General features: G+C 34.3%; 1 protein-coding gene and 1 long non-coding RNA gene across 2 annotated transcripts; both read left to right on the forward strand.

Annotated features, from left to right (window-relative positions):
- The first annotated feature begins 1,173 nt into the window (after positions 1 to 1,173).
- LOC121129511 (condensin complex subunit 1-like) lies at positions 1,174 to 5,122 on the forward strand. The gene is given in 4 exon segments (XM_040725233.2): positions 1,174 to 1,179; positions 1,241 to 1,436; positions 1,637 to 4,016; positions 4,018 to 5,122. Coding segments are annotated over 4 exon segments (3,687 nt in total).
- Positions 5,123 to 9,392: 4,270 nt separating this feature from the next.
- LOC121129740 (uncharacterized) lies at positions 9,393 to 10,809 on the forward strand. Its single transcript, XR_005868500.2, has 2 exons — positions 9,393 to 9,652; positions 9,716 to 10,809. It is a non-coding gene; the product is annotated as an uncharacterized lncRNA (long non-coding RNA).
- Positions 10,810 to 11,328: the final 519 nt, after the last annotated feature.

An 11,328-nucleotide genomic window follows, 5' to 3' on the forward strand; every position in this document is an offset into this window, starting at 1 on the left:
AATTCAGTCAAGATGATTCAACTCACTGAATACTCAAATTGTATTAATGGTTACATAATGAAATGACCTAATTTCCTTAATGGAACATCCTTTTAGATTGGAGGAAGCAAGAGTGTAATTATTATAAATATTCTGGAGTGTATATTTGCTTAATTAATAGAAAAATAAGATTAATTACATTGTAAATCTTCGGTAGCAGCTATATTTTGAATTATTTGCTTAGAAAAATCTATCATATGAACACAAGAATATCTCAAATACAATTTTAGGAAAAAATGGCAAGACTCTTTTAAACTGATATAATACCTATCCCCAATGTAATTTATACTAAGAAATATAAAAACAAACGATACCAATTCGAATGGAAGAAATGCTAATCACTTAATTCTCCCGTTACCCATGTATTGCCGAACACCCATTAGCATAATATATTGAGAAATATAATGCAGCTGAAATTTTCGAGGGCTGGAATCTCTGTCCAGGGAAGGAGTCCACTCTACTCCCCTATGAAGCCTAGTAGTTTTCCTCAGATGAATTTTCATCCCGTCGTACCTCATGAAATTCGCAATTCAAACATCTCTTGAGATCGATTATCATGTTAGAAGTATCTTCCTTCGATTTCCTCAATCTTCTTATGCTTTAGGTATACCAATGAATATCTAAGAATTCTCTGGGCATACACTACAGAATACGATATTACTATTAGTATTATTTATAACATCAAGTGATAAGAAGACAGGGTTAAGACTTCAAAATTCAATAATATTCAAATAAATTCGATTTATTTTACATCATATTTTAATAAAACATGATAAAAAAATATTCGAAATAATTTTTAGATTCTTCCCAAACAAATGATTTTTAGGTAAATTAACATAGAGCAGTTGTTTTCTAAAAGACATACAAGTATCATGGTGCCCAAAGTCCTAAGACTTATTTTACTCATAGACGATGTTTATTTATCTGGAGGGAAGGAAAGAAAGAAAAAGAGGAAGAGAGAGAGAAAGAGAAAAAAAAAGGTGGCAAATTCCGAAATAAGTGAGTGAAATTTGGAATCGTCTAAAATGACGATCATTAGTTATACCATTGGAGAGGGAGGATCTCCTCAAAGCAGAATCTCTGGACCAATATGCTGTTTTAAATATTTTGAATGTTTGTGAACTGAAGCCCCGAATGAAGGTTTGTTCATCCGAATTCGTAAAGGAGTTTGACGTTTCATTTTTTGCAATAATAATCATAGGAAATTGAGTTTGATATTCGTAACGATGGATCTTGCTTTGGACATAAGGATTGGCTTGACTCATTCTATTCCGTCATTTCCCGATTTCACGAGGAGCTGCCCACGAATATCAAAGCAATAGCCCATGATTGTCTTCTCAACGCAGGAGATCAACTGCTTCAACGGGTGGACTCCATCCTCAATGAACAAGATCCAGGTGCCTCAACCTTTCTTCTAGAGCCTCTTCACTTTAGAGTTCATACTTTCAATTCAACATCTAATAGTTCAGTGTTGTCCTTACTACTAATCAAAGAGGGATTTTATTTTTATAAAACTTGATAATTAGTGCCTCTAAAATGCTTGACGTCCCATGAATACGCTAATAGCTTTGAATTAATCCTATTTTTTTTTCTTCAGATCCGGAAGCGAAATTAGAATGCCTCAATGATATGAAAATGATTTTTTATCTTATAACCCAACTCACGGAACTCATTGAACGGGAAACTGTTGAAAAATCATCTCAGATATCCGCTGCATCCCTTCCGGGAAGGGGAAGAAAGAAAAACTCTACGAGCGGATATGACTGGGCAGGAATGAATTGGGAGTCTTCCCGAATGAGTGCTATTAACTTTATGTATAAAATTCTACAACTCAATGTCAATAGACTCTTTACTCCACCTGTAGCAGAGGAGGACTTTATTAATTGCTTTGCTAATGCGGGTTTCAGAATTTTGGAAAATCCTGTAATGGCCCATCAGCGAAATCGAAGTGTGCGTATGTCCGTGATTCAAGTATTAAGTTCATTAAACTCGCGCTTCGATTACTCCTTATCATGTAGTTTTAAACTAGTTCAAGAATTGAAACTTTTTGAACATATGGTCTCTCCTCTCGCAGAGGCGGTTGAAGTCTTTGTCAAAGAGTTCAATTGCAAGTCTATCGTCATGGAAATCATTCAAGAAATTTCGAGGTTAGATATGAAGGAGCTAAATAGAGATACTTCTGCTACGAGATCCTATTCACTTTTCTTATTTGAACTCACTGAAAAACTCCCCGAGTATGTAAGACCTTCATTAAGTCTATAAATCGTTCATTTGGACGGGGATTCTTACATGATGCGTAAAAGTATATTGGGCATACTTGGAGAGATTGTAATTAAAGTTCTATCTAAAGAAGATCTCGATGAAAAAAGTAAAGACAATCGCAATCAATTCTTAGAATATTTGGAAGATCATATTCATGACATTAACGCCCACGTAAGATCGTCAGTACTTTCAATATGGAGTAAATTATGTGTGGCTATGTCGATACCATTGGGTCGTCAATATAGTGTACTAAAGTTAACTATGGGTCGGCTACTCGACAAATCTTCGATTGTTCGTAAACAAGCCGTTCAACTTCTTACTTCCTTGCTTCAGTGTAATCCTTATACGTTTTCCCTTCCTATTGAAGAACTTGAGTCTCAACTAAATGCCGAATCTAAGAAATTGCAAGATTTGGAAGGATTGATAGACAAAGAACAAAAAAAATGGGATGATGAAGATATTGAGTTGCATTTGAAAGAAATATTAGAAAGTGATGATTATGACAAAGAAAATCTTCCTAAAGAAGTTGTTTGGGATGGAGCGGTTCATGGTGAAGTTTCGAGAAGAATTAAGCACCTTATAACACGTAAAACTTATATCAATGCAATTGCTCTCTTAATGGATGCTAGGATCAAGTTTCCCGATGAATTTTCGGCTGAATCGGAAACAATATCCAGCCTTAAAGATATATATTTTTCTGCATCTATGTATGATCAACCCGATGAAGAAGCTTTGACTAAACAAAGAATTCTTGTTGCTTATCTCAAAGATTCGGTCTCTTTTGGAAAACTTATGAATGACTCACTTCCTATTATGTGCCAACTTTTAGGATCAAAGCAATCCACTGATATTCTCGAAGCTATTGATTTCTTCGTTACAGCATTTGAATTTGGTATTTTAAATGCTATGATGGGCGTTAGAAAAATGTTGTCTCTTATCTGGTCGAATGAATCAGTTGTGAAGGAGGCTGTTGTCAAGGCATACAGGCGTCTCTATATTGATGTTGGCACTAGATCTGGAGGAGCTTCTCAAATAGTCAAGAATATTATTGCTCTTGTAAGGGGATCCACTTTGGGCGAATGTACATCACTTGAAGCTCTAGTGGGTATGTTAGTTGAGACGAAAGATATAGGAAAGGAGTGTTTTCAGATTCTTTGGCAAATATTTACACTCGTTATGCCAGATTCTAATGAGGAATCATCATGTGATGCTATAATGATACTTGGAATGATTGGTCTCAAAGAGCCCTCTGTTGTGTCTAGTAATGTTAGTATCATTATTGAGCATGCTTTTGGAGAACGAGGCCTAAATAATTTTCAACTGGTTTGTGAAGCATGTAAATCTCTTTTAAAAATTGTTCCCCGACATAAATCGGATGATCTTGAAACTCCATTTAGATACGATTCTGATGATAAACTTTTCGAATCTCTACATAAAATCATTGTCGAGGGTATAACCCGTTGTGAGAGTCAGAATTATATTCCCATGGTGAAAGTCGCTGTAACTGTTATCTACGAGTTTTCTGAACATCCAGATCGGCGTATGGCACAAATAGCATTAGACTTAATTTGTGCAGTCTGCGACGATAATAACATTAATATGACGGAAATAAAGAGATTAGTATATGTTGCAGGACAAATTGCCGTGTGCCAACTCAAGCATTTAGATATCTCCATTTTTTGTGAAATGAAGAGGCGAAACCATTTGAGAGAGATGAAAAGAAAAGAAACGGAAACGCAAGTCCGTTGCTAATATTCCTAACAGTGCAAGTGAAACTCCAAGAAATGGTAATAATGATGATGATGAACTTGTTGGAGCCGAAGGAGATGATGCAGAAGCGGAGTTCATCAGAAATATTTGTGAAAATGAAACTGTCACTGGAGGGAATCTGCTATCACACTTTGTTCCATTTATCGTAAGTCTCTGCTCTTCTCAAGAGCATGACGATTCTCTAAAAACGGTAGCAGCTTTAACTTTATCCAAATTCATGCTAGTTTCAAATGAATTTTGTGATCAACATCTTCGTCTTTTTTTTACTCTTTTGGAGAAAAGTAAGAATGAAACTACTCGTGCGAATATGATAATAGCAGCAGGAGATCTTTCCGTTCGGTTTCCTAATACGTTAGAACCTTGGACTCCCAGGATGTATGCTAGATTACGAGATGAATCCTCTCTTGTCAGGAGTAACACATTAACTGTTCTTACTCATCTCATTTTAAATGATATGATAAAAGTAAAGGGGCAAATATCAGATATGGCTCTATGTATTATTGACAAGGTGGATCGAATTTCTTGCATGGCTAAGTTATTTTTTACTGAATTGGCTAGAAAAGGAAATTCTCTATATAATGTTATGCCTGATATCGTCTCACGACTCTCCAGCCCTGAAGTTGGAGTTCCCGAAGAAGAATTTAGGGAAATAATGAAATTTATTATATGTCTAATTGAGAAGGATAAACATTTAGAGTCTCTTGTTGAAAAAATGTGTCACCGGTTCAGAGTCACTAAAACAGATAGACAATGGAGAGATTTGTCATACTGCCTCTGTTCCTTCAGTTTTAATGATAAAGTAGTTAAAAAGCTCAGTGATAATTTCAATTGTTATATTGATAAACTTTACATTCAAGACGTCTATGATTCTCTAACTTCCATTCTAGTGCTTGCCAAAAAGACTGTTAAAAACGAAACTACAATTATTATCGAAGAGTTCGAAGGAAAAATTGAAGAGACCCATGAGAGAGGATTAGAAGACCACATTGCAAATGAAAGAGCTAATAGGGCAAAAGCTGGTAAACCCAATGAAGAACTAGACGAAGAATAATCTAATGATGACACCTCTTTGAATAATACAGATCATTCTTCTGGGGTGAATGGGAGACATTCTAATTACAAAGAAAATGGGCATTGCTCCTCCATTGTAAGATGCAATATGCTGTCTAATGAAATAAGATCATCAAGAAGAAGAAACAATGATCAGGATAACGAACATGGAAAGGGTTATTCCTACACCTAGAAATTCGGTAAAACACAAAAAAAGAGATGGCTTGTTAGATAGTGATGATGAAGTTTCTTTTCATCCTCGTAGTCTGCCCAAAGTGAGCCTCAGTAAAAACGACAAAGAAAATGCTAATAAAATAGGAGAAAAACTGTAAACTATGATCCAAGTCTAACTCCAGGCTTTTTAACTAAATTCAAGTCTCTCAGAAAAAAGAGACTCACAGCTAAAAACACGAAAGACTCTTCTGATGATTCAGAAGAGGATAATAATCAATCCTCCTCCTCTATTCCGAACAAAAATAAAAGTAGCATCATAAGAACGAACTCAAGTATCCAGATTTCTTTCAATAAATCCTTTGACAATCGCTCTTCTGAAGAGGAGTTTTCTGTAAGGTCTTCGAACAAAAAAACAAGAACCACTGCTACACCTGAAAAATTTCTACGAAAGAAAAAATCTTCACCAATTGAGGAGTTGAGTAGTGAAAAAGAAACCATAAGTTCCGTAAAAAAGATAAGTACAAGATCCAATAGATTAGAATCACCTGTATCGGAAGACAGCCAAAAAAAATCTTCTCCTGAGGAAAGGATTAATGCAATTACAAAAAATCAAATACCTGTCCTCAAACTTACAAGAATTGAGTCTCTTCGAAATGGACCCCATAATAATAAGTCTTCACCTCGGGACTCTTCCATTTCACGTAAATCCCCTCTTATTGAGGCTAAGTCTCTATCTCCCTCAACTGAAACTTTTCGTCGCTCTTCTCCTCGATTAAAACACGAAGCTTCATCCTCTCCTGGAATCCATTTGAGAAAGAAAGGAACGCCGAAAGGAGATACTTCAGACCAGTTTATACTACATCCTCTAGAAACAAATTAAGTCGGAAAAAGTAACTGCCTTTTTAAACATATTAGTTGATAGTAAAAAAAAATCAATCTTATAATTAATTCAATTAGATTAGAGAGACGTAATATATTTATGTATTTTGTAATTAGCTCTTTGTTTGTTTAGTTCCTAGATACACCCCACCACATTGGAACTCAATCTGGTATCAGCCGGTAGAGGTTCATCTATGAGTTTCCAACTTTATTATTATATAATAATAAATTATAATTACACAACATATTAAAAATCCTCAAAAGTTGCTCCTCCATTGATATTTTCTTTTCCACATACTCCATAGCAAGTTCAGTTATTTCCTGCATTGTTCAGCCACAGTCATAGATAAGATGAAATTGTGTTTTCTCATCTTCTTCACAGAGTCGACAGATCGGACTCAGGTTTTTACCCATTTTAAAAATATGACTATTAAGTCGTATGTGGCCACTAACCATACCGACTATACTTGAGATTTGATTCTCTTGTATTTGTAAACTTTAGTTCCCATGTATGGCCCGACGATAAACTGCTTAGATTGGCGGCAGCTATACAAACTATTTTCAAATAGTTCACCACTCCTTTAAAGTGGCTTTTCCGATAGCTTTCGTAGCCTGGTAACGGAATTGGGGAGTGAGATTGGGGTACCACCTTCTGCACCCTCCGTACACAAGGCATCAGCAAACTCGTTCCCTGTGCTATTATTATGACCCTTGATTCATCCAACTGTGATATCCCACTTGAAATTCTTGAAGGCATTTTAACACCAAGACATTTCTTTTCTTAACATGCTCCCTGGTTTTATATATAAGCTTTCAATAGCAGACAGGCTATCAGAGAATATTAATATCCTCTTGCCATTCGTTTTGTCAAATGGTAAATTACTTGCTGGATTTTTTATAGGCTCAACTTCAGCTTGGAGTACTGTGTTTGTATAATCAAGTCTTAATGAGCATTCCCCAATAAAGTATCATGTTGTGTTAAGGCCCATCCAGCACCTGTGCGATCATTTATTCTTGATTGTAATAGGTTATTAATGAGTAAGTAATCATATTTTTGAATGCATTCCACCGGAAACAACAATAGTTTCTCGAGTCATATATGAAGCATCCTTAGATGCTAGAAACGCAACACAATTAACTCTGATTCCTTGAGGTACCAACTCGTTGCTGAGAGTTTTGCTCAGAGAAAATAAGAGACGTCTTACTAATGGAGTAGTTTCCTAGCATCTGTTAATACAAGAATCAATAACTATATTCAAGAATAGGATAAACGATCTCACGGGCATGAGGACATATCCAGAAATGGAGGAGATGAATATTATGGAAGGGTCAGGGGAATTGTTCAATGACAGTACCTTTTCTTTCGCCAATACAAAATGGCATCTTTACATTTATAACCATAATTTTATCCCATGCATCTTGAGAGGTATCCAGTCTGGGGTTGACTGCCTCATTGGACACAAGAATATCCAACTTGCCCCCCAAAGCTTCATGTGTTCTGCTTCTGTCATAGGGTTGTCCCATGTGGCATGTGATGCCTATCACAGTCTAGGGGAATCAAGATATTCTAGTGCAGCCTCGACATTTTCTGGACCCAATTGTTACTTTGGTCCCTTTGACAAAAGTTTTTTTGCAATAGCATATCCAATATTTTGGATTAATGTTGTTAGTAAGTTGTAGTCATTATTCAATTAATTAAGCTTCATCCATTATGTATAAGTTATAACTAGTAGAGACTGTCACGATGGTCACTTTGCTAAGTAGTTTAAATATAAATGTATGTTACTCTACTGAGGTGGACTATTCCATTTAAAAGGGAAGGAACGGTGAAGAGAAAAAAGGGAGAAAAAAATAAGTATGTACATAAGAGACGTCTTATTATAAGGGAGAGGGGAGGAAGGTAGGTGTCAACGGATGTTTGATGTTTCGATGCCTTGTAAAGAAGGGGAGGCAAATATGAATGAAATCTTTGACTAGGGGAAGAAGATTTTCTATTCTTCTTGAATGAAAACAGGTAGGGGAGAGTGGAAGATAACTTTTACAATCAGACAAGCACCTAAAATTCTTTGCATCCCAGATGGAAATAATAATGAAACGTGTACGTATTTTCTTATACATATCTAAGTTATTGAACCACCACTCAGTCATGGTCATGGTTTTTTCTCTCTCCCTTCCAGGCATTTTTATGAGAACATCTTCTTGAAATTAGATCAAAATAAAACATATAGGTCTAATATTTTCCCCTTATCTTGTATCAAAAATATTCATGAAACACTTCATTTTAAATAAATAAGGTCGTCGTCGTCTAGGGATGTTTATATTGATTCATTGAATTAAAAGGAGGACTTAATTAAAATAATAATTTCATAGTTACGAACAATTGGACCAGAATTGGGTAACCCAAAAGGGATTTCGTCTGAAAGGTTGTGTGATAAAAGAAAGATAACGACGTACATCGCATCACGCAACCTTTCCCCCAAAAGATATAGAAAAAAAGGCCCAAAATCATATGGTATAAAGAGAAATAAGTCAATCATACCAACTGGTATTTTAACTTATTTTTAATGAACTTTTAATGACATATATTATATATTTCATAATATTAAAATCCGACATAGTATTTTATTCAATACTGTATTACAATATTGTTTTTTAATACTTTATTAAAAGCGTAATTTGTATTTTTATATGATAGTCAACATTTCTTCATAGAAATAATAAAATGGCCAATATAGTTATATATATGCGACTAAAAAGGAAAGAGGAGACAAGACGGTGGAAATAAAAAGTAATCAAAAACTATTTATATGAACTATGTTCAGGATTCACGTAACCTCGTTCAAAAAATGTAGAATACAAATCCCCTTCGTAGATGATTAGGGTTATGTATTTTTGTTTTAAAATAACTTAGATATTTTTTAGAGCATAATTATTATTCAGATACTATGAACTATGGGTTTAATTAATAGCTTATGCTTCTGGTTGATTCTAAAGAAAAATACATAAGCTTATCCGGAACGCAAAAGAAGTTCAAAGCGCATATACTAAATTTTAGACGAATCAGAAAAAACATTCTTGATTCATATATATGACTCCTCTTTCCCTTATAGTCTCTTTATATGCGACAAGGGATCAACAAGAAATTGTATTCCTGTCCTTTTGGAAAAGGAGCATAGGTTTAAAATAACTTATTACCTCGTTTATTTACCAAAAATAATAAATGAAGAAATAACCATGACGTATCAAGTCAGAGGAGAGAATAGACAGCTGACAACAAAATTCATAGAGTATTTTTGTTTTATCCAAGATACTTAAGACATATTGTATCTTGGTTTTATCGAGGTCAGAGCCCTATAAGTGGAGTTTTGTCATCGGGCTATCCGCTTTGACGATAGCTGACTTCCTCATGTGTTTGAGTCACGGTCCAAAACATTCAAAATGTAATACTATATTTTAGGTGAAGAACTCTACAAGGGAGGTATATTTTGTTAAAATTTAATAATGAAGGAAATCTCTAGCAACTTTTTATTTCTAATTTCAGGTCAAAAAAAGATCTCCACAATTTCAGGATCATACATACTTCACTCCTTATTTGGAACCTCGTACTTCTGAAAATAGAGAAATAGACTTAGTTGGCATTTCATCAACAATAGAAGAATAAACGTCTTATAGTGATATATATTTTTTTTTTGCATTAATCTCTTTATCGTTAGAAAATAATAATTGTATGTTGTATTACAGATATTTCTCCTGAGGTAAAACATCCAAATGAAATAAATGCCAGCATACAAATCTAATCCATGAAGCAGAAATAAAGGAATTAAAGAAGAAGTTGAAGGAGAAAGATACCAAAATATGGGACGTAGTATCAAAGTTTTAAGTATTTAAAAATACGCCTCTCTTCGGTATTTAATTCAAAACATATCAAAATTTTAAGTTGCAAGTCTTCACATTCCAAAAACCGCCTTAGGTCTAATAAAACCATTGAGAATTCACCTCAGTTCAGATTCGTTGAGGAGCTATATGTTGTCCAATTAATCTATTGCGCCAAGAACTGTTTGGATCAATTTGCAAAAAGAGACTTAATGCAAAACTTATGAAAATCATTTCAAAAAAAAAAATTGTAAACTCAATGAGTTTGGGGTGTGATTTTAATTGTATTTTTTCTTGCAATACTATGTTGCTCCAGCTCCTCTTATTTTTTTAGTATTCATTTATTGTATTAAGTTCTTTTTGGGCCATTTGATATCTGTCACAAGGGGGTGCTGAAATTTCGTGACGTAACTCTTCTTATAGGGTATTGATCGAGGTAACGCTTTGAGTTGCTGAGATACAACAATAAAGACTGAAGGTAAAGTACACATCCATAATATAACAACATAAAATTCGGCAATTATATCGTGTGGCAAAAGTTACAAGAGGGCGAAATACTACCATTCACAACTTTTACTATTAGAAACTCTTACTTGGAATACAAGAATTGTAGTTATCTTCATCGATAGCAGTGTAGAATATCAAAAAAGTAGTGTAAAAAATTGAGTATGATTTTCTCGAATGACAATTTTTGATTATTAATTCAAGAGTATAAAATATAATGGTAAAAAGTAAACTGTTTATTTATTTTTGAAGCGTAAATAATTTTCGTTTTATTCTTTAAAAAAAATTACGTTGAGAAGGTTTAGTCCTAGCCGCCATATTGATTTGCTTTCAATTCTATTATCGAAAAAATCAATAAGAGATTGAAATAATAATTTGCGGTAGGACCCGACATTACAGAGACTAATTAGTCGTCCTTTAATAGACAAACTTTGCTTTAATAATATAGAACAGCGTTTCCTAAAGTGGGCGATACCAACCCATGTTGGGGAGGGGGGGTAATGCAAAAAGGAACGATTGGGGGCGGTAGAGCAAAACAGTGGTGATTACATAAAACAAAAATTAGATCTACAAAATTAAAAAAATGTGATTACATGGTAGCAGCAATGAATATTATCTGGTGGATAGGATAGAAGTACGTTATATCGAGATCTTACTATTGTACTTTATTAATGATGCCATTATATTTTATCTCATTCTCAGTATATTATTACTCTCAAATACAGACTACTTTAGAATAAATACTTATACTTAAGTTAAAAACGTGGAATTATAAAA

Source organism: Lepeophtheirus salmonis, chromosome 14 (genome assembly GCF_016086655.4).
Source record: "Lepeophtheirus salmonis chromosome 14, UVic_Lsal_1.4, whole genome shotgun sequence".
In the NCBI taxonomy this organism is placed as follows: Eukaryota; Metazoa; Arthropoda; class Copepoda; order Siphonostomatoida; family Caligidae; genus Lepeophtheirus; species Lepeophtheirus salmonis.